The 26,912-nt window shown below is 40.1% G+C and overlaps 7 protein-coding genes and 1 pseudogene across 11 annotated transcripts in view; 1 reads left to right on the top strand and 7 right to left on the bottom strand.

The window, feature by feature from the left end:
• Positions 1-581: 581 nt before the first annotated feature.
• Positions 582-2,987, bottom strand: LOC120428888 (zinc finger protein 814-like). The gene is made up of 5 exons (XM_039594027.2): positions 2,649-2,987; positions 2,128-2,376; positions 1,751-2,062; positions 1,491-1,694; positions 582-1,435 (listed from the first exon to the last, which is right to left on the bottom strand). Exons 1-5 carry the CDS (start codon positions 2,943-2,945, stop codon positions 638-640), a joined length of 1,860 nt encoding a protein of 619 aa, XP_039449961.1. The 5' UTR covers positions 2,946-2,987; the 3' UTR covers positions 582-637.
• A 1,208-nt stretch (positions 2,988-4,195) lies between these two features.
• LOC120428891 (zinc finger protein 431-like) lies at positions 4,196-5,923 on the bottom strand. 3 transcript variants are annotated; one of them, XM_052707638.1, is made up of 6 exons: positions 5,684-5,923; positions 5,332-5,575; positions 5,086-5,262; positions 4,726-4,947; positions 4,479-4,667; positions 4,196-4,426 (listed from the first exon to the last, which is right to left on the bottom strand). In XM_052707638.1, the coding sequence occupies exons 2-6, from the start codon at positions 5,560-5,562 to the stop codon at positions 4,211-4,213; spliced, it is 1,035 nt and encodes a 344-aa protein (XP_052563598.1). In that variant the 5' UTR covers positions 5,563-5,575; positions 5,684-5,923; the 3' UTR covers positions 4,196-4,210. The 3 variants fall into 3 exon arrangements, with proteins under 3 accessions (XP_052563598.1, XP_052563600.1, XP_039449965.1); XM_052707640.1 differs by having other exon boundaries at positions 5,782-5,891; XM_039594031.2 differs by having other exon boundaries at positions 5,332-5,922.
• Positions 5,924-9,582: 3,659 nt separating this feature from the next.
• The window catches only part of LOC120428895 (uncharacterized), a 40,071-nt gene continuing 22,741 nt past the window's right edge, over positions 9,583-26,912 (bottom strand). Inside the window, exons 19-38 of the mRNA XM_052708979.1 lie at positions 25,629-25,939; positions 25,289-25,337; positions 22,104-22,403; positions 21,565-22,041; positions 21,032-21,256; positions 20,772-20,975; positions 19,264-19,464; positions 19,092-19,206; positions 18,955-19,030; positions 18,613-18,859; positions 14,029-14,334; positions 13,326-13,565; positions 13,157-13,270; positions 11,549-11,803; positions 11,307-11,486; positions 11,033-11,245; positions 10,479-10,973; positions 10,018-10,425; positions 9,867-9,962; positions 9,583-9,808 (exon numbers count right to left, since the gene is read on the bottom strand). Coding sequence (XP_052564939.1) covers positions 9,641-9,808; positions 9,867-9,962; positions 10,018-10,425; positions 10,479-10,973; positions 11,033-11,245; positions 11,307-11,486; positions 11,549-11,803; positions 13,157-13,270; positions 13,326-13,565; positions 14,029-14,334; positions 18,613-18,859; positions 18,955-19,030; positions 19,092-19,206; positions 19,264-19,464; positions 20,772-20,975; positions 21,032-21,256; positions 21,565-22,041; positions 22,104-22,403; positions 25,289-25,337; positions 25,629-25,939 — 4,680 coding nt within the window. The 3' untranslated portion in view covers positions 9,583-9,640. The remainder of the gene's footprint in view (positions 9,809-9,866; positions 9,963-10,017; positions 10,426-10,478; positions 10,974-11,032; positions 11,246-11,306; positions 11,487-11,548; positions 11,804-13,156; positions 13,271-13,325; positions 13,566-14,028; positions 14,335-18,612; positions 18,860-18,954; positions 19,031-19,091; positions 19,207-19,263; positions 19,465-20,771; positions 20,976-21,031; positions 21,257-21,564; positions 22,042-22,103; positions 22,404-25,288; positions 25,338-25,628; positions 25,940-26,912) is intronic.
• LOC128092826 (zinc finger protein 91-like) lies at positions 12,932-14,533 on the bottom strand. 2 transcript variants are annotated; one of them, XM_052707641.1, is made up of 6 exons: positions 14,407-14,533; positions 14,029-14,334; positions 13,624-13,881; positions 13,326-13,565; positions 13,157-13,270; positions 12,932-13,096 (listed from the first exon to the last, which is right to left on the bottom strand). In XM_052707641.1, the coding sequence occupies exons 2-6, from the start codon at positions 14,332-14,334 to the stop codon at positions 12,995-12,997; spliced, it is 1,020 nt and encodes a 339-aa protein (XP_052563601.1). In that variant the 5' UTR covers positions 14,407-14,533; the 3' UTR covers positions 12,932-12,994. The 2 variants fall into 2 exon arrangements, with proteins under 2 accessions (XP_052563601.1, XP_052563602.1); XM_052707642.1 differs by lacking the exon at positions 14,407-14,533 and having other exon boundaries at positions 14,029-14,400.
• On the top strand, positions 14,827-16,629 carry LOC120428894 (uncharacterized). Of its 2 annotated transcripts, none has more exons than XM_039594033.2 (2): positions 14,827-15,555; positions 15,678-16,629. In XM_039594033.2, exon 2 carries the CDS (start codon positions 16,033-16,035, stop codon positions 16,597-16,599), a length of 567 nt encoding a protein of 188 aa, XP_039449967.1. In that variant the 5' UTR covers positions 14,827-15,555; positions 15,678-16,032; the 3' UTR covers positions 16,600-16,629. The 2 variants fall into 2 exon arrangements, with proteins under 2 accessions (XP_039449967.1, XP_039449966.1); XM_039594032.2 differs by having other exon boundaries at positions 15,675-16,629.
• Positions 16,942-19,686, bottom strand: LOC120428893 (serine protease inhibitor 88Ea-like; annotated as a pseudogene).
• Positions 20,555-22,667, bottom strand: LOC128092825 (oocyte zinc finger protein XlCOF6-like). Its single transcript, XM_052707636.1, has 7 exons — positions 22,467-22,667; positions 22,104-22,403; positions 21,565-22,041; positions 21,315-21,509; positions 21,032-21,256; positions 20,772-20,975; positions 20,555-20,710 (listed from the first exon to the last, which is right to left on the bottom strand). Exons 2-7 carry the CDS (start codon positions 22,401-22,403, stop codon positions 20,642-20,644), a joined length of 1,470 nt encoding a protein of 489 aa, XP_052563596.1. The 5' UTR covers positions 22,467-22,667; the 3' UTR covers positions 20,555-20,641.
• Positions 24,357-26,153, bottom strand: LOC120428896 (zinc finger protein 808-like). The gene is made up of 6 exons (XM_052707637.1): positions 26,000-26,153; positions 25,538-25,939; positions 25,289-25,477; positions 25,011-25,235; positions 24,750-24,953; positions 24,357-24,575 (listed from the first exon to the last, which is right to left on the bottom strand). Exons 2-6 carry the CDS (start codon positions 25,937-25,939, stop codon positions 24,381-24,383), a joined length of 1,215 nt encoding a protein of 404 aa, XP_052563597.1. The 5' UTR covers positions 26,000-26,153; the 3' UTR covers positions 24,357-24,380.

Raw genomic sequence — 26,912 nt, 5'->3', positions numbered from 1 at the left:
AGGACCTTCATCAAATTTTAAACAACTTTCCCGAAAAAACCATATTTTTGGGATTTTTTGCTGAAAAGTTATTAGCTTCCGAAAAGGACCGATTTTGCACAGACGGCTACCTAGAAACCATGATTTTTAAATGCACGTGCGTGCGCGCTTGCCTGCCTGCCTGGCAGTTCGCCTGTTATGTTGCTCCTTTGAGCCGGCTGCGCGGAAATGGTCTTTTTCGGAAGCTAATAACTTTTCAGCAAAAAATCCTGAAAATTTGGTGTCTTGGAGAAAGTTTTTCAAAATTTCATGAAGGGGCTACATCTAAGAAATGATAAAGATTGGATGACTATTGCGCCCTCCACAGTTAAAAAACTGAATCAGTTGCTTTTCTCGATACATTTTGACGATTTTCCCCATACAAACTTAAATTGATTAGAGGGAGGGGCGGGGTTCCCGTGGTCAGAATGAGCTCAAATTTTTAAGTTAGCCTAGTGATGGGTCAATCTTTGATATCAGAGGGTTGCCCCGAGAAAGCCAGAATTTGGACCACCCTAGTGGATATCTATTCTTTTTTTCGGATGCAGCAAAATATCCAATAATCTTTTTAACATCATGAAGCCAATTTTAATTCACTTTCGGCCCAGCTCCCAAAACCTCACACACCCGACACCAACAACGCTCCCGAGAGATCATCCGAATCACCGTCCGCGCTAGTCTCCCTCCCCTTCCCCGCATGACTCCGTTCGTGATTCACCAAGTTTCGCCGCGACCCGAACACCTTGCTGCACGTTTGGCACCGAAACGTGCCGTTCCGCTTATGTTCGTGAACCCGCTTCCTATGTGTTAGGAGACTCTTCCGGTTCGGTAACCATTTGCCACAGTCCGTACAGACGTGGTTCGTCTGCTCGGCGGCGTCATCCGGTGGATTCTTCTTTTTGGTGGACCGCTTTTCCACTTGCTGAGGGTCGTGCGTCTGTTCGTGTGCCAACAGGTTGGATCGTGAGCCGAAAATTTTCTGGCACGTTTGGCACTGGTACTTTCCCTTGGACTTGTTCTCGTGAACGCGCTTGAGGTGCGTTATGACGCTTTTGCGGGTGGGAAAGCCGCCCTTGCCGCACTCCGAGCAAACCAGGTTCAGCGGCTCTTCCGGCGGTTTCTCCTGTCTAGCTGTTGGTGCTCGTTGTTCCCGTGGGGCGTGGGTCAGCTCGTGTGTCGCTAGGTGTGACTTGGAGCCAAAAGCGTTGTGGCAGGTTCCGCACTGAAATACGCCTTGCCGTTTATTTTCGTGGATCCGCTTGATGTGCGTGTTGAGATACGTTTTTTTGAAGAACGATTTGTCGCATTCAGCGCAAGTATAAGGTTTTCGCTCGTCGTGCAGTTGCACTACATTGCTGGGCGGTGCACAAGCTGTACGCAGGTGGTGGGCAGCTAAGCCGGCTTTATTTGAAAATACCTGGTGAAACAATTGATTAAAGCTTTGGCAATGAAAAGGTTTTAATATAAAGTACCTTACTACACTCGTTACATTTATATCTCTCCGTGGTGAGATACTTGTGATATCGCAGGTGAGTTGTCAACCCGTCCTTATAGACGGATTTGTTGCACACGGGACAATCAACAGCTTCCCTTGATGAATTGAGATCTCTTTTCTTCTGACTCTTGTTATGCACACTTTTAACGTGTCTGTACAGCGATCTTTGCTCTGCAAACAACTAAAAGAGACGATTTTTTAAATTGCGTCAAGCTGAAATAATCTGGCGAACCTTACCTTTTGGCATACATCGCACCTGTACTTGGCATTTTTTATGGCATCATGCATCCGCTGGTGTTTGCGGAAATAGTCCAGGACCGGAAACTTCTTGCCACACTCCTCACACTCCCAATCCGATGCCCCTGCCTTCTTTTCAACCCTAACCTTATTTTTTGCTTTCTGATGTCGCAAAACGTGCTTTTCGTACAAAATTCGCGAGAAATATGACCTCTTGCACTCACCACAGATGAACTTAGCACGTTCTTCCGGACACTTTTCGGCGGTTCCCCGCTCGGTGTGCCGCGTCAAGCTTGCTCGCGATGCAAACGCCTTAAAAAAAAATCAGAAAAAAAACTAACTTCCGAGTACCACATCGCCTTCCCTTTTAAATTTACCATTTCGCAGCGCTCACACTTGTAGATGCCTTGGGCGATAATGTGCTGCATTTGGTGCTTCCGCAGGTGTATGCGGTACTCTTTCCAGGACGTGAACGTCGCGTCACATTTGTGACAGGTGAAGAATTGCTCCTTTGCAGTTTTTTGCAGCGGTTGTTTGGTCTGAGCTGGTTCTCGTGCTGATTTTTTCACTATCAGTTGCTTTCGCCAGCGCTGGTGCAGCACAAAGTCCACGTGCGATTCGAAGCCCTTGAAGTATTTTAGGTGTTGATTTATTGCTGATTATTATCAAAATTCTGTACATTTTTAAGCTGGTATTTTTTAATCAGTAATATTTTTGTTAACAAATCTTTAGCCAGAAAAATGCCAAAAAACGTAGTCCTACGTCAAATTCTGATTTTGCATAAAACCAGTGTTGCCAAATTGCCTTTTCTTATAAACAATATTATTGTTTCCTCACAAATTTTTCAAAAAGACCTTTTTTATCCTACAACATTTAAAATTCGATCAAAATTGCGTACCTCTTCGGCCGAATCCTGGTCATCGCTGGACGATTCGGAACATTCTTCCTCTTCGAACAGCTCATCGTCTGCTATGTCCAGTTCTTCCTTTTGCACTGTTTCGAACTGGAACGAGCACGACGTATCCTCGGATATCACCGTTTCCGGTTCCAGCTTAATCTGCCGGGAAACGCTCTCGTTCGATGTGTCGTCGTCCTTGTGCGGTTCCTCCTTTACGGTAACGCCTTCGCAGGGCACGGGAGAGCAACGTTCCGGAACTGGTTCCAAATTTGATGACTGCAAAGGTTCGGGTTCCATTTCTTGTGAAGAAATTTGAAACTAAATTTTTGATCGTGAATCGATCCACATTTGGATACCGGACCAAGTCGTTTGTTTGTAAACAAATGTGAAGGAAACTGTGCTTTTGACAGATTGCGACTAGGGATGTCAAAAAAAAATTGTTCTTCAACACAATACACGTTTAACTGGAAATACTCAAAGAAATTAAACGAATAAAAAGTTAGGCGCAACTTCATTTCAACGTACACAAAAAAGTAAACAACCCTTAGCAAGATCGTCTGACCTAGAAATCTCTCTTAATGCAGTATATTTTATTCGAAATTCTAGGAATATTACCTTTAATTTAATACGATTAAGCAGGAACCGATTGAAATGGAGGACAGTTCTGTCATCAGCAGTGAAATTGCTGTTAAAATAAAACCAATCACACAGTATGAAGGAGCTAATAGACTATGGCAACTAAACTTGTTTGCGAGTTTGGCAAACTGTCAAACACAAAAAAAGTGCAAGTTTGTTTGTCATAGTCTAATAGGTCCTTGAGTCGGAAAACCTCAACGACGAAGTAATTCCAAAAAAGAACCAAATTTTAATATTTTGGATATTTTTGCCAAATTTGCTTCAAATCGTATCCGAGTAGAAGAGCCTTAAACGATCACGGAAGGGCGCACAATCCGGCCACAATCGAGTGTTACATTTGTCACAAGGTTTATTCAACAAAATCAGTTAAAATTGTAACTGATCATTAGGGGAACAGCATCTAATTCCAGCGTGCCTCTAATGTTGGCAGGTCAGAACTTTGACATGCAATTAAAGCTAATTAAAAGCGTTTTCAACTGAAATCGAGTGATAAATAGCTCAATAAGAAGTGAGCAAGCAAGTTTCTACCAAAAGTTTTGCAAAATTAGTTGTTTAAATAGTGAAAATCAGCAAATTGGATGGAGTTAGGAGTGAGAGCTTAACCTGCCAAAGATACGAGAATTTCCCCTAATTTATAACTTCAGCTTTTTGAGGAAAACTGTTTGCTGGCCAAAAATGTCAAAATAGTCCACAAGGGTTCCCATAAATCGGCGGTTAAACCTAAGGACCGGTATTGTCGGGAATGTGAGAAACTAAGAGCTGATTCACAAAATTTGTGAAAAGCAGCAGATGGAAGCAGTTCGTTTGCGAACCGTGTGATATAGGTTGTTTTTGATTGAGTGGAGAAAATTAAATTTTAAAGTTTATTTTTTCTCAGGCTTACGGTACAAAATATGCCCTGTGAAGGCATGAGAAGGATGATAAACTTAATTACATTCCTCGCATGGTTGGGCCATTTCCGCAAGCAGTTCTTCACCCTCATCCAGAGAACTCGACCCATCTTCGAGCTCTTCCTTTACAAGATTTTCCGACTGGCTGGTTGGCTCGTCCTGCCTTGCATCATTTGATCCACCCAAAGCCGGATTCGACACCTTGTGCACGAGTCGCAGATGTCGTGTCAGATCGCAATTGACTGGAAAAGACTGCAAACCAATTGTTGGAAAAGAATTTTTCAAACCACAAATCTCTACTCACTTTTGGACAGTGACTGCAGTGAAAGTTCCGTGGCCTGTGCCGCTTCAGATGCTTGGTGAATTGTACTTTCGCTTGGAACACCTTATCACAGACAGTGCAGTGAAACTCGACGTCCTTCTTCGGCTCTACCATCTTCTTGTGAGGAGCACTTTTCTTGTGGAGAACCAAGGCGAAGTGATTGCTGAAGGACTGAAAATAAAAATGCAATTAGCACCATTCTGACTTGCACACACACAAACACACATACTTTCCCACAAGGAATACACTTAAAACGTCCTTCTTCGACGCTTTTGTGCTTCCTCTTATGATTGTCGCAATTCTGTCTCGTTTTGAAGGTTTGGTTGCATTGCTCACAGTAACGGGTAGGATCTATCTCACTCTGGTTAACGCGCTCCACCTTCACGGTTGGTGTTTGAATGTTATGATTTAGTTTAAGGTGCCGTGTCAAGTTACAATTTTCTGGAAAAGTCTGCAAGTAAATGTTTGATAAATTGAAAAACTAAAACGCTGCCATTACAGAGAATAATGTCTCAAGCCAACCCTTGATTTCTTAGCAGAGTGCGGAATTTTTTCTCTGAATCGGCTATATTTCTTTTATTCTTTTTACCTTTGGACAAAGCTGGCACTTGAACGTATGCGGTCTATGCCGCCTCAAATGCTTGTTGTAGATCGTTCTCATTTCAAACACTTTTCCACAAAATTCACAGTGAAAGTCTTTCTGCTGATTGGACTCATATTTATGAGCTTTGATGTGTCTTGCAAGCTCATAAGTGTGTTCAAATGCCTGTGAAAAAAACACCAGATAATATTTGAAACTTATGATTCTTTGGAAAGTTTTCTAGAAATAACTTACTTCATGACAAATGTTGCAAGCAAATAGTGGAACCTTACTCTCCGCTGGGGTCAAATCTTCAACAGTTTCTTCCTCTTGTTCTTCCGGCTGATCCAGCTCATCCTTGATGATCAACTCCTCATGGACAATCGAATGTTCACCTTCATCATGTAGATCCAGCTCATCCTCAATGATTAACTCTTCCTTTACAACGACCTCATAACATGAGCTAGTTGCAGCCTGTTCAGCCATCGTTTTTTGGTCCCTATTTTGAGGAAAAATCAAGCAAATGAAATTTATATATTTTTACACTTTTTACAAAAAAATTAAGCTTTCCAAACACATAATTTTATTTCAAGATATCTTATTGTACAACAACTTTCAGTTTGTCTGTTTCCGGTTATGTAAATATCGTCAAATTCGCAAGTGCCACGATGGTCTTCCAACCCATGTTAAAACGACAATAACTACGTTATTCAAAGGCAATCTGGTTATGTATTCTGCTTAACTACTTTGGCTTTTTTTTAATAAAAGTTATTTTTAACATGCTTTTTAAAATTAAAATCCGAATCAATGCAACTACGAAATTGCCTTTCTTTCCAGGATTGTTTTGTTTACCTTTCTGACAGCGTACACGCTCATACAACATACATGCTAACCAAAAGTCATGATTTTCTGAGTTCAATATCCCACTTGTCATACGATTTTTTCAGTTGAACCCATATAACCATTTTTTGTACCTGAACTAAAAATATCGTTATGAAAAAGTGGGATATTGAACTCGTAAAATCATGATTTTTGGTAAAGACTAGTATGCAGATCGGAAGGAAAGGGGTCAAGAAACAGCTTTACGAACAGCAGAACAAAGGAGAGGGAGTTATTTCTTGGGGCTTTTCTTCCCCCTATCTGACTTGCTTGCGCTGCCGCTGCTGCCCATTTGATTTTTTTTCTTGACCGGTTCCTTCCGAAGTGCGTATACCGCTTTGAAAAGAAACCGGTCGAGAAAAAAATCAAATGGGCAACAGCGGTGGCGAGAGAAAGCCAGAGAGGGTGAAGAAATGCCCCAAGAAATCGCTCCCTCTCCTTTGTTCTGCTGTTCGTAAAGCTGTTTCTTGACCCCTTTCCTTCCGAACTCCGTACTAGCCTTAAAGGCTAGTCTGCAGATCGGAAGGAAAGGGGTCAAGAAACAGCTTTACGAACAGCAGAACAAAGGAGAGGGAACGTTTTCTTGGTGCTTTTCTTCACCCTCTCTGACTTGCTTGCGCTGCCGCTGCTTCCCATTTGAAATTTTTCTTGACCGGTTTCTTCCGAAGTGCATACCTTACATAAGGGTGCAACTGATTTCACACTTATCTATAATTACTCAGATTCCATCAAAACTGAACATACTGAATTGCACTCAGTTTTTATTGTTTTGAATTGAAATTCGCCAAAAAATGTTCGTAAATGTTGCCAGATTAGGTATGGTTATGACAAAAACCTGCGCTTTAGCGTTTAAGAATAATTTGCATGAGCGTGTACTTTATTGTGGTGCACAGCTGTGTACACCCTAACCAAATATCATGATTGGCTTCAATCCACACTTTATCTGTCAAAATAAGGTAGACAAATCCTTTTTAAGGGTTACTTCCACCCTTTTTTTTCAAGCTTGCCCGTCGTTCCCCTTTTGAAAAGGGTAAACTTGTAAGCGGAACGTAAATCTTAATTTCTAAAATGTTTTTTTAAATAATTAAAAAATTCAAACCTATAAGAATTTGAAAATTTCAAAAAATTTAAAATGTTCAAAGGTCTCGAATTCAGCTATTTTTATTTTTGAGGAATTAAATCTAAATCTAAATTGTAAAGTTCATTAATTTTATAACATAGGAGTGACAAAAAACTAAAATTTAAAAAAAAATCCTAAATTTTGAAAGAATAAAAAAAATCAGGAATCTACGAATTAAGAATCAAAATTTTTACAAATGAAGAAAATTCAAAATAACAAAATTCAGAAATTTTAAAATTCAAGATTATTAAAAAAAATCCCAAAAAATAAAAATAAAGTCCAAATTAAAAAAAAACTTATGTTGTGAGAATTTGAAACTAAAAAAGTCACAAAATTATAATTGCAAAACTACAAATTCAATCATCAGTCAGAAACTTATGAAATGAAACAAAATTCTACATTTAAAGCATTTTATTTATTTTGTTAAGAATTTTAGCATTAAAAAATTCAGGAATTGAATTTAGATAATTTAATAATTTTAAATTATCTTAATTTATTATTTTTTTTTTATTTTATAAATTTTCGAAAGCATTCAATTTCATTTGTTAAGAATTTTAGAATTTAAAATTTCAGGAATTGAATTTAGATAATTTGAAATGTGTGAATTTTCGAATGCAGGATTATTTTTTTCAACCGAACTTAAGAAATTTTTGTTTCTGAATTTGATTACTATTTAATTTTTAATTTTATGTTTTTTTTATGTTAGAATAAAATCATTTTAGAAGCAGGCCAAGGATTGATACCTAAGAGCATGCAATGGCACTGACCTTGTTGCGTGCTCTTCGGCTGACGTCCACGTAAGGAACATCCTGGAAGGAGCGTAACTAACTACATCTGTAGTTCTGTTAGATCACCGAATTATCTTGATCAGAACAGTATAGCTCTGGATCCTTACGAGTGTCCTATTTTCTTACCTCCACGTTGGCTTGGTTTTCATGATGACCTAGCTGGTGGCCTGTGGAAACGGATCGTAAACCTTTGACCACCGCGGGTCAGAGTCGAGACGGCTAAAAGAAAGGGGCGCGACAATGTGGGAAAGGGAAGTAATTTGTGATTGTAGACGGTATTGTTTTGATTCGCAGTATGTTGAGTCAACTGCTGTGGATGTACCTGAAACATCGCACAACGGGGTTTCTCTTCTCTTCATTCTCAGCTACCACCTATCTCCTATTTTTATTGTGCTGTTCTGATTCCCAATTCTTCACTGATTCTTCTATTTAATATCCAACATTTGATTTTAATTTTACTAACTTTTGATTCTCTTATCTCTCTAAGCTTCTCCACTCTTTTCTATCAATTGATACTGCTGTAACAAACTTTGTTTTGTTTTTTTCCTTAAAATATCCAGATTTTTAAGCGAAAATGGTGTTCGAATGGTGAACGCCCGATATGTCAAAATCACGTAGTGATACCAACATTGGGAAAAAGTGTTCCATGGCATGACCGCCATTACTTTTTTCTAATGTTGGTGCTTTTGTGCGATTTTGACATTTGGGACGTTCACCATTCGAACGCCATCTTCGCTTAAAAACCTGGATACTTTTCCTTAATGTACTAGTAATATCAAGTCTATTCGCCTAATCTTTTTTGATTTTATTGCGAATTTATTTATTTGAATAATTCTTTATCTGTCCTATAAATTTTCATTACTATAATCTAAGCTTGTTTTGTATCTCTTTTTATTAACTATTGTCTAATTTTACATCTAATGCATCTAGCTTCTCATTTTTATTCTTCAAAATACGCTCATCATTCTCTTACTATTGATACTTGATTTTTATAAAATAAATTATCTTTTACTGTCAATTGTTTTCAATCTTCACCCTTTTTTCAAACAAGTGAGGTTTGAGCCCTTACTCAATTTATGGAATGGTTAAAGGATTAACACAAATATTACTATTGTATTTTTGGTAAACTTTTATAACATGCTTAGGACCAAAAATTGGAACAAAACACCGCGACAAAAGAAATAGCAACATATAAACAAGACTCAACACTAGAGAAGATTTCAGGAGAAAACAATACACAGTAAATAACAATTAGTTTTTGAACTCAAACTAAAAAATATAACAGTTTTTGCTTTAATGAAAGTTGATAGGCACACTTTAAATGGTTAGGCGCTTATACTTACATCAAACCCTACGTAATGTACCACCCCCGGCCGAGTTAAAATGCGTAACCGGAAAAGAAGGTGTGCATGCCTGGAACGAACACTCAAAGCGTGTTCTAGCGTGCTGCTCGTACTGACTCAGAGCAAGGGTGAGATGTAGGTGTAAGGGCAGTGCGTGTTCGTCGGGAACCTGGTGCATAAGATCGGTCAAGGCCCGTTCTTACACTGAAAATCATTTTAGAAGTTCTGTTCGATTGAATCAGTTTTTAAATCTTGTTATTATTTTTATCTTCACCGCGTTCCTTCTGAGCACCGTGCTTAGCTCTTGATTTAGCTGTTACCACACCATAAGATTTAAAAGTTTTTCCAACTTTAAAAAAATCCATAAATGAAGAGACTTAGAGACCTCGAATCTTGTTTATTTTCTTTTATTTTATTAGAAATCATTTTTGAATTTACGTTGGATTGAAAGGTGATTCATCTGGCTCTTTCTTAACACCAATATGTTGCATATCAGCTGGAACAATCACGGTTTCTTGCTTGATATTATCATTCAATGCAGAGGAGGAGCGGAGATGGAATTCCTTTTTGTGCCGTTCAAGCTTGCGTCTTGATGAAAGAATCTGAAAAGACAAAAACATCTATAGAACTCTCTAATCGAAATACGTTATAAACACATACCAATTGACAAATATCACACTTGACCGGATCATTCACGTTATTCTTATGCTGAATTCCATTCTCATGTAGAGTCATCTCGTAGTTATTAGTAAATACCTGAAATAATACTGTCTTTAACAAGACGATGGATAAATAATACAAGACATCTCACCTTCTGACAAGCTTCACACCTGAACGCGCCCTCCTTTCGCCTTCTATGCCTTCTCACGTGATTCAAGTAGGTGTCTCTCTGGATAAAATATTTATTACATTCCACACAATGAAGAGCCGGATCCACCATCTTACTTTCAGCGCAATCCGTAGGTTCTTTATTGAAGACCTTATGACCACTTTTCTCATGCTTTCGCAGGTCACATTTTAGGACAAACGACTTGGGACAAAGGGTGCACTTGAAATTGCGCTCCCCATGTCGCACCATGTGGTTCTTGTACAGCTTTTCCAGCGTAAACGTTTTGGCACACTCGGAGCAGTGGAATTTCATCGCAGGAGGCGCGCGCTTCGGTCGCTCCCGGTGCACCTGTTTGACGTGCCGATCGAGCTCGAACTTTTCCTTGAAGGACTGCAACGGAAATGAGTTAGGTTTGGGTTGGATTGTTACTTTACGGTGAATACCTTCTTGCAAGTGATACACGTGTAAGCTTGATCCCTGTGCCTTCGTTGGTGCGTGTAGTACTTTCTGTTACACGTAAATGATTTATCACATACCGGGCAGTGAAATGATTGCGGTTCCGTGGGACCATCCACCTGTGGCAACTCCTGATCTTCAATTTCTTCACAGGGCTGGAACACATCGTCGATGATCAATTCTTCCTTCACGATTGCTTCGGGTTGGAAGTCTTGGTTTGGCACGAACTGCCCTTCCTTCACGATTGCTTCGGGTTGGAAGTCTTGGTTTGGCACGAACTGCCCTTCCACGTTCCTCACAGTTCCTTTCAAAACCCTATGAACTTCCTTCTGATGCCTGCTCAGGTCGGAATGGGGCGTTTGAGAACGGAACACTTCGTTGCATAGCTTACACTGAATCTCCACGAGTTCGTCCAGTTCAGCGTTAGTTTTATTATGAACACGATTCTCGTGCAGCACCAGTAAGTAGTTTTTACTAAAGGACTGAAATTGGTACAATTAGGATGAGAGTAAGTAACTACAATTAAACCAAAATAACTCACCCTCTTGCATGGAATACATTTGAAAACACCTTCCTTAAGGTTTTTGTGCCTTCGCATGTGGTCAACGAAACTCTTTCTCGTTAGAAGAGTTTTACCGCACTCCTTACAGTGATTCGGATCATCCGGATCGGGCTTAGGACTGTCAGCTACTGGTGCAACAATGTTATGAACGACCTGCTCGTGATTCTTCAGCGTTGTACGGCCTTTATAGGACTGTAAATTAAAGTTAGACTGTGAGCAACAATTCTCAATAAACGCCGATTCAAAAGTTTACCTTTGGACAGACGCTGCACCGGAAACGGACCGCACCATGCGTCCTCAAGTGTCGCTTGTAGAGATAGAGGACCTGAAAGACTTTGTTGCAATGTTGGCACGGGAATTCAGAGATGACCTTTTCGTTGGATCGTTCGTGAGCTCTTTCGTGCTTGGCGAGCAGGTACCTCTCCTTGAAGGTCTGAAGTAAAACCAACTATTAAAAATTGTAACTTAAAAATTTGAGAAATTTACAAAAATTACCTTTGGACAAATAGCGCACGTAAAAATTGATGGTTTATGATGGGTTCGTACGTGGGACTTCCGTTGATTTTTGTTTGCAAATGATATATCACAAACTTTGCACCGATATTTGAACACATTTAATGGACACTTTGGAGGTGGAATTTCGTCTTCTCCTTCCAAAGGAACCAACTCATCGTCATCAAGAATTAGCTCTTGCTTAACAATGACTTCTGTTTCAAATTCTGGTTCGTCTCCCGGCATTTTCTGGTCCATATTTCATCAAGTTTGAAAATATTCCAACTGAATTCCAGCCAAATACTGAAATCCTTGCAATTTAATCGACTCAAAAGTTGTTTTTTGATTACATTTCTTTCCCCACACTCTAAAAAAAATTTGCCCTTTTGTTAGTTTGCAAAAATGTACACGCACCTCAAAAAATACTATGATTTCGTCAAAACCAAACTTACTTGAACCTGGGTGATCTAAATTGGGTACTAAAGCCCTATGTAAATTTTTATGTAAAACGGTAAAAAACACGATTAAAAACCATTTTTAATCACTTTTTTCCATTTTATGGAACGAGCTGTCAAGTAGGAGCTTTTCTGTCAAGAGGGACCACGAGGATAATTTTTCAAAATTGATTTAAAAATCAATTTTAAACTCTTTGTGGTCGTACAAAGGGTCATTGTACTCAGAAAAATAAGCTTTATCGCTGTAAACAATAATATCAGCAATCTAAGCTTCATTTTAGGACCCAATTCAACATTTTTATTCAAAGTTAAAAAAATGTTTTGTTCATTCATTTGTTCAGCCTCTGGCAGCTTTAACCTTCTTGGTCATTCGTTGCGCTTAGAAAAAAAATCAGAAATTGGGTACTAAAGCCCTATGCAAATGTTTATGTAAAATGATAAAAAACACGATTAAAAACCACTTCTGATCAATAACTTTCATTTTGATGAAAATAAAAAAAAAGAAAAATAGACAAGACATATTTTTTTTATGGATCAAATATGGTCCCCTTGAAACAAGCTGTCAAGTAGGGGAGCGTTCTTTTATTACGTAACGCTGATGAGGGAGGGGGGGGGGGTCGGAGGCCGTGTTACGCTCCATACATTTTTTTTTTGAATTTATATGGAAATTTTGTTACGAGCGGGGGGGAGGGGGTCTAAAAATCAAATTTTTTGCGTTACGTAATAAAAGAACGCTCCCTAGGACCTTTTTCATCAAGAAGGGCCGTGAAGTTTATAAAAAAAATCAATTTTTAATCTTTTGAGGTCGTTTAAAGGGTCATTGAACTTACTCAGAAAAATAAGCTTTATCGTTGTGATAACACAAATGTATGCATAATTTTAGGACCTAATTGTTGCATTCTTAATTCGTAAATGTAAAGCAATGTCAAAGTTTTCACTGTTTACTCATTTATTGACGCTGGAATGCATGTACTGTTTGAAATAAGTAATCGTTTCAAGATTTCAAATATGCTTCAATTGTTTGCCCTTTCGAATTGGCCTCCTCCTTATCGTGCACCAACTGGTGTCTGTTGAGATTGTGTCTTTTCCAGAATGGCTAGAAATGAATAAACATTGAAATTTCGGAGCCATCATGTACTGAAATTTATAAGCTTACCCTTTGACATTTATCACAATGAAATTTGGGCGGTTTCTTCGGCTTCGGAGGTTCCGCTTTTTCTCTCTCGTGCATTGCTTCGTGCCGCACCAGATTGGACCTCTTATTGAATTGCTAAAATTACGCAACATTAAACAACTTCATCCAAATGAATTAAAAAGTGACAAACCTTCTGACACGTCCCACACACAAAAAACTCCGGCTTCTGCAAATTGTGCCTCCAGATGTGCCGCACGCACATGAACCGTTGCTCAAAGGCACTGCCACATTCGGAGCATTTGAACAGGCCACCCTCTTCCCGGACGTCGATAGAGGGGCGTTGCTTCGCGAGCGTGTAATCCGTCATGGCGGCCTCGTTCTTTTCGTGGGTCAGCTTATGATTGCCCAGATCGGCACGTGATCCGAAGCACTGAAAGTGTAGTAATATTTGAGTGAAATTATAATTTTTACGGTCCACCATGACCTACTCTCTCACACATTTCACACTGAAATTTGCCCAGTTTTTTGGCAGCGTGTGAATTCAAGTGTCGCGTGTACTGGCAGCGCTGCTCAAAACTCTTGCCACACTCGCTACATTTGAAAAGACCGTCCTCGTTGCGTTTTACCACAACTTTGGGGGAAATTGATTTTGCCGAACGTTTCCCCTTAGCAGGCTCATCGTCATCTTGGTGCATGGCGTGGAAATTTCGTTCATGTTTTTTAAGCGCAAATCCCGATATAAAAGGCTAGAAATGATAGGAGTCGTTAAACGCCTTTTTGACAGTTTGCAACTCAACGTTGCGGTTACCTCAAAGTTGATAGACCTTGAATTAACACATTGAGGTACCACAACACTCACCCCTGCTAAAAAAAAAAAAACAAATTTTACTAACCTGTTTGCAATATTCACAGAAATATTTGCAAGCCTTGAGATTCCTATGCCTCAGGGTGTGCGTGTAAAACGTGAAATTGTTTGTAAAAGTTTTGTCGCAATCTTCACAGCGCAAGGTTTCAAACTTTCGTCGTCTATCAATCTTTGCAGTTTCCTCGCTGGAATTGTCCGGCTCCGGTGAATCCGGTTCGCCGAACGGTCCATCCTCGTGCTCGATGATCAGCTCTTCCTTTACAACGGTTTCGTAGGAGAACGACGAGCCTTCGGGTTTCTCCTTCGAGTTTTCTGACTTTTGTGTGTTCGACATCTAGAATGAACGTGTTATGCTAGTGATATGCCAGCGTTAGGTGCCCGACGGAATCACATGCCGTTCCCCTACCTGATTTTAAACAAATTCGTGACAACCAAACAACTTTGTTTACAAACAACTTTTTTGTCCGTTGTTCTTGTCAGGTTCTTGGCTGCGTGCTTGAACAACCTACACTTAGAATCAGCATTACAGATTATTAAATAAATTTTAGTTCACTTTACCACAAAAGAAGAATAAATAAGTGTGTTTATGCTAAACAACCCGCATAATCAAATACCAAAGGTGAAACTGTCGAAATCATAAGGGAATTCAAGCAAAACAATGTAAAAGGCCCTAAGTCGAAAATGTAAACAAACCACATTTTCTCTGCAAACGATGCTTAGTGTCTTAATCTATCGCAACATATCGAAAAAAGTATTAAAAGTTCGATTTTTGTATGAAAAAAAAATATATTTTTCAAAAGGCCAATGTCAATGATATTGTCGCTCTGGCACTAAATCGAACTGAGCGATTTCCACTCTCACCGCGCTTTTTCTCTCCGCCTTTTTCTGTCTAGCCTAATTCGGTATTACTCGATCAGTGTGTAGGCAAAGTTTGTTGTGATTCCTCCATCTTGTTTTGATTGGCGAAAACTTATGTCGATGGATTTTAGCTGATTTAATTAAAAACGAAAGGAAATATGTACTTTTTTTACTTGCATAAATGGCCAACATCATCATCCAAAACCTACGACAACAACACGCAAGCACTGATACTATTTAGTTAGACAAAAAAAATGCGGAGAGAAAAAGTGCGGCGAGAGTGGAAATCGCTCGTTTCGGTTTGGTGCCAGAGCGACAAAATGTTTTTCAGTGACGTTTAACCTCGCGTTCAACACAACATCTCGTTGCACTCAAAATTAGAGTTGATCAGTTTGCGGAGCGTAGTGTCAGATAAGTCGCCGCGAAAATTCGATTTATTTCCGAAACCACAATACCTTGTTTGTTTTTAAAATCCTGATAGACCTTTGCTGCTAAGGTCCAATGTGGAAACTGGGATGTTTTGTTTTGGAATCGTGTTAGTCCCAGGGACAAACACGATGTTGTTTGCAAACAAAAACGAAACCAACATTGGTCTTTTGCTGCAAAACTGCGATTTTAGCTGAAAATTTGGAAAATCGGGCATTTCTGGTCAATTCCTTCCTCCAAGACTTGTGTCATCAAGATTCTGTTGATGTTGGTAATGCCTTTTCACCCTTGCAATCAATAAATAGTTCTGATTTTGGTTCAGTTTGTTTTTGTTTTGTCTTAACCGCTATTAATATATATAATATTAAAATTTTTATGTTTTATTTCCAGAAGCAGTCTTATCGAGAGCCGCAACTCGACCAACAGCGGCCGGGTGCGATACTTCACGGCGAAGGAACTGGTCGAGCCGGTGGCCAAGGAGTGGTGGGATTTGGTGAAGGTTATTTGATTCAGAAGGAGGTTCAGAAGAAGGAGCCTTCGAAGGTGCTTCAACTTGGGAGGTTTAAGCTCCGGGAGGAATCTTCCGGTTCGGTCGAGGGAAGCTCGGATTCGGTGCGGAGTCGCAACCCGTCGCGAATAAACCCGCAACGACTCCGGCCAGGTTAGCAACGTCAATGGTGGCGCGATTCGGGACGCGCCGACGCCGGCGGCCATCCGGAATTCGTTGGCCTCTCCAGAACCAGCCAAAATGATGACCAAAATCACGCCAAAGCCGAAGTCACGACTCTTTGACGACAATGACGAGAAGGAAGAAGCCTTGGAACCGCAACCGGGACGCCCTGCTGTACGACAAGGACGACGACAAGCCAAACGAAATGCTGGATCACAAGCTGGCCGAAGATCGTGCCAAGAAAGCCAAGGAGGAACGCGAGCAACGTCGGCGACCAAGTTCAAGAACTTTTTCTTTGACGAACCGGAAACTTCGTCGGAGAAGAAGAGCTCTGCCAGTCGGGACAGAACATCCGACATCAAGAAGCCAAAGTTGGACAAGGATCAAGATCAGGAAGAAGATGAAGAGCGGAAGCGAAAGCCGGTGACGTACAAGTCAATAAACGATTTGTTTGAAAAGGTGGTACTCGTGATTAGCGGGACTCAAAATCCGGAACGGGCCAACCTACGGAATCAGGCGCTGGCCATGGGAGTTCGCCCTCTATTCGGACGATGCGGAGCGCTCGGACTCGGCGGACGAAGCGCGCCGGCCAAAACAGGATCCGCTCAAACGGGGTTGTCCGGTGAAAGATCCCTCTCCCTCTAAGGGAACGGACGAGGAAGCAATGGCGCATTACGATCTGGACGATGTGGCAATCGTGGAGGACGCGGAACAGCCACCGACGTACGAATTGTCCGGTTCGGACACGGAGAAGGAAATCGAATGGGTCAAGCAGAAGCAGCGTGAGCAGACCAAGAATAGGAGTGAGGTGTACGATAAGAGTACGGAGGAGGAATGGGGAAGAATAGTGAGGAGAAGGAGAAGCAGTTGGACTTTTTTGAGCGGAAACGGTTCCTGCTGGATGACGACATGGGTGCCGTGGATGTGATCAAGCTGGAGCGGTTAAAAACTTTAGTTGCCGGTACAATCAACCAAAACTGAATGATCAAGGCGAGCCAATCTTGGTTTAGAAAGCACCTGGAGTAGTTTTTTTTTTTTACAAAATTGATCCTCGTGCTGAAGACTTTCGATTCAGAATTGCCGGACATGCCAACGGTCACAGATCAGCCGATTGAACTTTCCCAAGAAAGCTTGCCGTTTTGAAGAGCTTGCTCAAATATGTGAGTGAGCCGAACTAGCAGTTTTGAAGAATCTTTTATAGATCATTGATCAAATCTGGTTCTAAATATTGTCGCTCTGGCACTAAATCGAACTGAGCGATTTCCACTCTCACCGCGCTTTTTCTCTCCGCCTTTTTCTGTCTAGCCTAATTCGGTATTACTCGATCAGTGTGTAGGCAAAGTTTGTTGTGATTCCTCCATCTTGTTTTGATTGGCGAAAACTTATGTCGATGGATTTTAGCTGATTTAATTAAAAACGAAAGGAAATATGTACTTTTTTTACTTGCATAAATGGCCAACATCATCATCCAAAACCTACGACAACAACACGCAAGCACTGATACTATTTAGTTAGACAAAAAAAATGCGGAGAGAAAAAGTGCGGCGAGAGTGGAAATCGCTCGTTTCGGTTTGGTGCCAGAGCGACAAAATGTTTTTCAGTGACGTTTAACCTCGCGTTCAACACAACATCTCGTTGCACTCAAAATTAGAGTTGATCAGTTTGCGGAGCGTAGTGTCAGATAAGTCGCCGCGAAAATTCGATTTATTTCCGAAACCACAATAAAGCAGTTTATTAAGCAATAACTAAAATTGTTTATTTATTTATTTAGAAAAAGCTAGGAATCTCCGATCCACTGTTCCGGTTTACGGCTGTCCAGGTCGAAACCCTTAAGCAGACATTCCTGCTTGCTATCCGGCCGCATAACTGACGAATGCTTCCCGTCGTTGTTCCGGCAGACATTGCTAAACTTCAACTCAAACGTGACCATCACCCACGAATCGACGAGCTTGTCTAAATATTTCAAGCACTCAGCAAAATCCATTTGGAACGGAACTAAATCTACTTCTGGTTCCCTTGAGTCCACGACCGGTTCCTGCTTCTTGCAAACACCTGTTCTTTGTTCGTTCTTCCCCGCTGTCTTTGGACATGGTTCCAGACAGTTTGTTATTGTTGCCGTCGTAATTTTTCACCGCTGCTACTGAAGGTTCTCTGACAGCCTTAACGACCAAGGCATCACCGATCAACCACTCGAATGTTTTATTCAGGTGGAACTCTTACGCGACGTACTTTGGTTACTGGAACAGCAGGGTAGCGTTTTCGTGATAATTAAATATTCAACAAAAGTGCGGGGCGTAGTTTTATAGTGGTACTCATATAAACAAAACCAATCAACTGAAAAATTTGATATTATTTTATTCAGAAATCCCGTTCACATTTGTTATATTCATTACAAAAAATCCCAATCCCAATAATACGACACGTTTTCGACTGAAACGCGTTCTGAAGGAATCTCCCGTTGGTGTGCACCAAGACGGTCAAGCAATTTCCCCACGTAATCATGACCAAAAACTCATCGAACGCGGTACTTCCCTCGAAGCTTTCATCCTTGGTTTCCAGCTAAGTCATCTTCTGGGGTCGTTCCGGCTTCAAAAATCACTCTGGCTGGTGGTAAACTTCGTTGAACAGCTCGGCCTGCGTGGCGTAGTCCTAGATGACGAAGATGAACGGATGGTTGCAGAGAAACATGGCTGGATCGTCAGGTCGCGACGATCGGAAGCTGAACTCGACTGTTGCGGATGCCACCGTTGCGCCCTCCTCGTTGACGGTGATCTTGAACTTTACCAGCACTTCGCCGACCTGGACTTTCTTCGAGAAGCCGGAGAAGTTGGCCGAATTTTCGAACAGCTTGCCCATGCCTCGGCCCAGTACGGTCTTCATGTCGACGGGACGCGGAAATAATGTCCTCGTTAATGTCCCGCAGAGGATGTTCGGCGACGAGATGAGGTGGGCAAGGAGTTTGTCAGTGCGTTGGATTCGGTGGGGGGTAGGAACACGAACATCAAAACGCGGGACGCTTCGTCCTGGCCGGTGTAGGGCAGCTCCAGGATGTGGCAGCCGAGCTTATCGGTGGCGGCTGGTGGAGGGACGAACCGGTTAGGTATTTGACAGCCAGTTGTTGATTGTAGATTACTCACCATGGTTGAAGGTTCCCTCGACGTGCATCATGTCGACAAACTCCTGGCGCTCGTTCGAAACGTAAAAGATCTCCTTCTTGGTCTCCTCTGGCTTGAATTTGCTCTGCCAGGTTCCCTACAAACGATCGTTTCAATTAACCACTGTAACTCAATCAAAGTTATTCAAACCCACCTTGAAGTAGGCAGCATTGGCGATAGCCAGCTTTGTGTTCTTCGTGATCGAGCCCGGAATCAGCAGGTCCGTAATCTCCCCATGCGTCGTGTTCTCCATCCAGTTGTTAATGTACAGCCGCTGCGATTCCGGATCATACTCAAAGTCCAGCTTCTCAATCTCCTCCAAGAACTTGTCCTCCATGCACTCCTTGACCGGAATCTGCTTCCCGAAGAACAGCTTATCAACGGACACAAATTAAATCTCGTCCGCCTTGTTTTGCCCGAACCAGAGCCAGAGCCTTCTTCCCCACATTGTAAGCCTGCCACATTACCGGTTTGTAAATAATTTAAAAAAAAATTATGTAAAACGAGAAAAAAATGACTTTGGTGCAAAAGACCTAACACGAAATCTCAATTTGTTTTGGTTTGGCCTGCAAGGCCAAAAAAAAAAGCACAACAAAAACAAATCCTGAAGTTGTGTTTGGCCGTTTGACATAGGGCCCAAATGGAAAATGAAACACACCAATGTTTACAAAGGCGCTAAAACGCAAAGGGCTAAATCGATCCCGCATGTTGTTAACTTTTTTAAGAGGCCTATGTAATTTTATCATCAATTTTACAGCAATAATGAAATGTTTTCAGAAAATTTAATACGGGGGAACATAACAATACTAGTTTTGTGTTTTTTATATAAATAATATCCATAGTCAGCCAAATAAGTTTAAAATAGGAATTGAAAAACTAACCGCAGACTTCATCCTCGTTTTTCTCAATGTTTTGAAAAATGACAACGGCCGTTTTACAATGTTTTGCTTGAATTATTTCTGGTATGGCTACCATTTGTGATATTGTTGATATAAGGTCACGACCATAAAACAAAATTTAAGTAGCTATTACACTACGGCAAACAAGCTCGCACTCTCTGACAGTTTCCCAGCTTTGTATGTTTGCCTGGATTTGTTTGTACAAACGTCAGCCTGTATACATTTTGCCTTGTTTGCGAGTTCGCCGCAAATAACCCAACCGAAATCCCGATTGGCTGAGTTCGTTTTCCCACTTTTTCATACGAACTTTTTTGGAAAGGTGGGATAACGAATTTAGCCATGCTTTTTGTTTACACCCTACACTCAAAATCAGAAGTACCCTTCAAAAAGGGTTCTGTCTTCGCTTTATCTGTCAAAATAAGGTAGACAAACCCTTTTTGAGGGTTACTTCCACCCTTTTACCCGTCATCCACTTTATGCCTATGCCTTGTTATTTTTTAAATAGAACATAAGTTGGCGTTAGTTTAAATTAAAAAAAAAGATTGATCTCAATGAATTATATTTATTTTTAATTAAGTTTGCATTTCGACGTAATTCTTTGAGCGACTGAGATTCAGTAACATCCAGAACGTGTTAATCCTTTGCGGTCTTGCCAGTGTGTCCCTGTTCGTGTATCGCAAGCGAGGCAGATGATCCTAGGTACTGTAAGAATAAAAGGACATTATAAAAACTACTTTGAAAGATTAAACCGTCCACCTTTTACCTTCAAACAAGTCTTGCACTTGTAGAGACCCTTTTCTATCGCCTCGTGCACTTTGGTGTGTCTTTTCAAAAGATGCTTCTTGCCAAACTTCTTATCACACTTGGGACAATCAAACGGAAGATCTCTCGGCTCAGAAATTTCCTTTATTTCGCCAATTCGGTGGCGCCGCATATGATTGTACAGATTGTTTTCTGATCCGCACACCTTAAAGGCAGATATTTGTTAGATTTAATATTATAAGACCATAAACATATTCCTACCTTCTCACAAATGTCGCACTTGTACGTGCCATTTCGTAAATTTACATGCCTCTGCGCGTGATTGTCATACGCACGTCGAACGGTGAATACCATGCCACAGTCCGGACACTTGAACGCGCTGTGGTTGTTCCGTTCAATTACAACGGGAGGCTCGAATGACGGCAGGTACGGATTCTTCTTATGCTTCTCTGCGTGTTTCATCAACTGCCGCTTGGCTGTGTATCGCTAAAATAACGCTACAAATTAACATTGATTCTTAATCTTTGTCGTTCTCAAGAATTACCGCGTCACAAATCTCGCAAAGGAATTTGCCTTCTTTTATGAGCTTGTGCCTGCGAATATGTCGGGACAACAGGAGCTTATTTCGGAATTCCCTGTTACACTCGTCGCATTTCACCATTTCACATTGTTCGACACGAGCTGCTTTTACTTCGTGCCATGCTTCATGTTTTTCGAGATATTTTTCTGATATGAATTTCTAAAAATTGAAACAATTAGATTCATGTACGTACAAAAAAAAATAATCTAATAACCTTAGGACACTTGGAGCAAGTGAAAACCCGTTCCTTCATCAGTGCCAAATGTCTCAAAATATGTTGCTGGCACAAGTGTCGCTCCTCAAACTTCCTGTTACATTTACTGCAGATAAACACTCCATCCTCTTCCTGCACGGAAACTTCCGAACTCTTCTGTGCATGTTTCTCGTGAGCTCGTTTGAGGTGACTTTTGATTTCACTGGGCGTAGCAAAGGCCTTATTGCACTCTTCGCACTTGTACAACCCTTGCTTCAATGCCGAATGCCTTCGAATGTGTCGCTGCTGCAGGTACTGGAACTCAAATCTCTCGTCACACTCGGTGCATTTGAATTGTCCATTTTCGTTCGTGATGGTTTTTGGAAACTGTTTAACATCCGGTTCGTTCAATTCTTCGTTCTTTTTGTTTTTAGTGAGCTTGGACACCAGATGAATGCCCTGCAGGTGAATGGTCAGAGCATATTTGTCTCTAAAGCACTATAAACATTACAAATATTATTAATTAATTGTTGCCACTTAATGAATATCGGTGCTTCTACCTTATCGCAGATTTGGCAGGTATACTTTCCCTCTTTGACAACCTTATGTTTATACTTGTGAGTTCTGAAAAGCGCTCGATTTGTGAACGATTTGTTGCATTCTTCACAAAACATATCTTGTTTGGTGGCGCTCTCCTCTTCTGGCGAAACAAATTCGTCTTCCAGGATTACTTCTTCCTTCGTCACAGTTTCGTAACAGAAAGAAGTCGTGGCCTTAGATTCCTCCTGCTGCGTTTGCTGATCCTCCAGGGTGGAGTGCATTTCGTAACCGGGCTCCGTTTTCACCGTAATTTCGGCCATCTTAATGGGAAAAAGATAGTTTATTAAAAGTTCTCCTTATTTTGAAATGCGTAAAATACTTACAGTGGAGGTTGTTTTTTAAGTCAAGTTGTCAAAAAGAAACGAAATATGTTCCAGTGCCGACTTACAAAGTTATTTAGCAAGGAAGATTGTAAAAACTGAACTGTTGCGATCAGTTATCACAAACAAATTGTAACAAATAGTTACGATCGTTACGATTAAAGAACTGCAGTGCTTATTTGTTTACAAACAAATATAACTGTCAGAGAACATAAGATTTATAATATACACAGTAAACGGAATATAACCTTTTTGCACCGAACATTACACCCTAAATGGATCACGATTTACTGGAAGCGTTTTCTCACTTTCTCATACGATTTTTTGAGTTCAAGTAAACTCAACCTCCAGTCACTTTTGCGTTTTACATTTTTGAGTTAGTAGGGGCAGGGGGGCAGAATGACCCGCCCAAGCAAAATGATATAAAAACATACAAATTTATAAATTCAGTATAGTAGGCCTATGCTTTGGGATGTTCCCTGAAGGGAACATGAAATGTTGTATGCTTGGTTGATGAAAATTTTAGCTGAAAACTATTTTTGATGCAATTTAAAAAATGTTTTTTCGACTACTTTTCCAGAGTGCGGGGCAGAATGGGCCACCTTAAGAAAACAAGCCATTTCGTCTAATACAACGTTGAAGGGAGATAATAAATGACTTAAGGTGAAGCCGTTGATCATTTTCGAAGAAAATTGATCATCACTATAAAAAATTCTGTATAAAAATTCAATTTACCGAATTTCAGCACCAAAAGGAATCAGCGTGTGCCGGTTGTTGCCTTCTCGAGGCCACCGAAGGATGTTTGATCTAAATCAATTGTGCTTCAAAATTTATATAATTTTGTGGCACAGTCATTGACGTCCTAGTTGGCAATCATTGATTAATGACGATTTGCATAACTTTACAAGGAATGGGATAATCGTTACCAAAAGGAATCAGCATGTGTAGGGCACTATTCTAAACAACTTGTTGAAGGAATTTTGTCAAAATATTGAAAGCGACGCAAAATTTATATCTTTGAACGAAAAATCATGACAATGATGGAAGTCTTCACGTTAATGTCCCTTTCTAACATAGTTTCTATGAAGTTAGACCACTTTTATAAAAAAAATCACTTTCCAAAACAAACATTTTTGAAAAAAGTGTTAATATGTTTAAATAAGACACTATTTTTACAAATAAACATCAAAACAACTAAAAAATCAACTAATGTTGCATTAAACGTGTTTTGCGAAGCTACCAGGAGTGAAATAATAGCTCGAATTTCGTAACTTTTGATTGTTTTTACAAGGCAGGAAAAGGGTGGTCCATTCTGCCCCCCAAGTGGATTTTAATTTAACACTTCCTCCACCAAGCCTCTAAATGATTTGAAGGTTCCGTTGTTGTTTGATTACCTTCGTAATAGCTCCTGGTAACATTCTAAACATTCAACAAACTTTTTCAAACAATCTAACTTTTGAGAAAGCTTATATAAGAACCTCGAAATAAACAACATTTTTCTAATTTTGAGCAAAAATGTTATTCGAAAAATACACTTAATTCAAACGTCGTTTTCCGTGTGGTGATGTTATTTGACGTCTTTTATAAGACCCTTGCCTTACAGTAGGTCTAAATCCATTCTAAAGCCCAAAACCAAGGATGGCCCATTCTGCCCCTATCCGGTTGGTGGAGATGTGTTTTGATTGAATTGAAAAATTCAGGGAACGCGGAATCGGTTGTTGCTTTTAGAACGGATTGCGTGAACAACTCAAATTGGATGCGTGTTCAGAATTCTGATTAACCTGACTGGGATGACATCCAAACTTATAAACTAACAAATAAACATTAACACTGTTACAAGAAAGAAGGTGGATTTGTTTTTCTTTTTATAAATCTCCTTTTTTATTTCATAAGAAGAAAAACTGAAGTAACATATGCTCAACATTTGTCGATTTTTACATTTTCTCGTTGATTCGGTTCATTTCCACCGTGCCTCGCCTTAACATGGCAGATAAAGGAATACTTGCGAAAATACGTGCGGTCACATTCGATACATTTATGTGCATTTCTTGCTTTCTTATTGGCATCATGTCTTTGCTCGTGTAGTACGAGCGATCTGGGTGACCCTAAATACTGCGAAAAGGAAATAAAAAAGTTGTTATAATAACTTAATCAACAATGGGACCACCCTCCTAGGACAACTTTCATACAAACAAGATCTTTTTTGTATGAGGCGTACACAACCGTCAACCCACAAATTTTCCACATGGTTTATGGATGGTCCCAAAAGAAATAAATTTGTATTACCTTTCCACATAACTTGCACTTGTAAAGACCTTTTTCGATAGCCTCGTGAATTTTGAAGTGTTTACTTAACAGAAGCTGCCTGCCAAATTTTTTATCACATTTTGAGCATTCATACGACAGTTCTCTAGGTTGAGTAACTTCTTTTATCTCTCCGTTTCGATGTCTCCGCATGTGCGTGTCGAGATTATGGGAAGATCCGCATATCTGAAAAAAAAAAATCCGTCCAATAGTGAAACAGCGCTGTAACTAATTTATTCCTACCTTTTCGCAAATATCGCACTTATACATGCCATTTCGTATATTTATATGTTTTTGCGCATGGGTTTTATAGGCCCGTCGGACGGTGAACACCATACTGCACTCGGAGCATTGGAATGCACTATGATCATTTCTTACAATTATAACTGGAGGTGGAACTGACGGCATTTTCACGTTAATTTCGTGCCTCTTAGTGTGAATTTTTAACTCGTAGTCAGATGCGTGTCGCTAAAATAGAGAATTAGTTCAAGTTGATAACATGGAGTTCCGTTGAAACTTACCATACTGCAAATCTTGCATTGATATTTGCCTTCTTTCATGGCCTCGTGCCTTTTGAGGTGTCGGGTTAACATGCGCTTGGTTTTGAATGTCTTGTTGCATTCATCGCATTTTATTACTTCACTTTGTTTTTTGATAGATGCTTCGTGCCATGCCTCGTGTTTTGCAAGATGTTTTTCAGATAAAAATTTCTGAAAATATTTATCGACCAATAACAATCGTAACCACAATCTGTCTGGATAAATTCTTACTTTAGGGCACTTGGGACAGGAAACAGTTCTTTCCTTCGTCAATGAAAAATGTTTCGAAATATGTTGCTGGCACAAGTGTCGCTCCTCAAACGTTTTGTTACATTTACTGCAGATGAAGACTCCATCCTCTTCCAGCACGGAAACCTCCGAGCTCTTCTGTGCATGTTTCTCGTGAGCTCGTTTGATGTGGCTTTTGTTTTCCGTGGCAAATGCCTTATTACACTCTCTGGCGCTCTCCTCTTCTGGTGAAATAAATTCGTCTTCCAGGATAACTTCCTCCTTGACCACAGTTTCGTAACAGAAAGAAGTCATATCCTCAGATCCCTCCTGCTGCGTTTGCTGATCCTCCAGGGTGGAGTGCATTTCGTAATCGGGTTCCGTTTTCACCGTGATTTTGGCCATCTGAATGGGAAAGGTTTTTTTTAAAACGCTCTTCTTATTTTGAAATGAGTAAATACTTACAGTGGAGGTTGATTTTCAAGTAAAGTCGTCAGAAAGAAACGAAATATGTTCGTTTATGTGATGAATAGTGCCGTCTTACAAAGTTATTTTGCACAAAAAAAAACCCAAACGATAAGCGAACTGTTGTGTTTAAATGTTTACAAACAAATAGAAATGTCAAAACTAAAAGATGTGTGATACACAGTAAAAGGAAAATGAGCTTTTTGCACAAAACAAATTACACTCTAAATGGATCACGATTCACTGAAAGATTTTTCACACTTTTTCATATTCGAATTTTGGAGTTCTAGTACACTCAACCCCCGGTGATTGATCGCTTCTTCGTTTTACACTTTACAGTTTATACCCGATTGGTTTGACAAAGTTAATTCAAAATGTGACGAACTGTTTTTATTTACACGGGATCAAACTAAAAAGTTACCCCGTTTGTTTTAAAACCAATGGTGACAAACCATCGGGGCTTCAGTACTAGAACCAAAAATGTGTTATGTTCAGAGAACACGGAATCGGTTGTTGCTTTTTAAACGGAATGCGTTAACGTGCGTCAAATCAAGTTAAAATTAAATAGACGTATCCAGTTTGAAATGGCCGCTAGGTGGCCAATGGTGTTAGAAATGACAGCTTCCATGTATTTGAATAAGGGAGCTCAGGAAAATTCAATTTTTAAGCAATAAAATGATTATTTATGATAAAAGTATTGATTGATTAGGTGCACAAAATGTGTCTAGAATATTTTTAAAATAAAAACTGTTCGAAAAATTTGCAATTGAGATAAGTACACCATTCGATTCAGCAGGAATTTTGGGCACCAAAAATATATAGTTTTCATATGTTAAGTGTTTTATTTTAGAAGAAAATTAACAAAAAGTATGAAAATCGAGACATTTAGTATGGGAGCTGTCAAATCTCTCAC

Source organism: Culex pipiens, chromosome 2, assembly GCF_016801865.2.
Source record: "Culex pipiens pallens isolate TS chromosome 2, TS_CPP_V2, whole genome shotgun sequence".
Taxonomy (NCBI): Eukaryota; Metazoa; Arthropoda; class Insecta; order Diptera; family Culicidae; genus Culex; species Culex pipiens.
The sequence above is the reverse complement of the archived record's forward strand: the minus strand, read 5'-3'. Positions and strand labels throughout refer to the sequence as shown.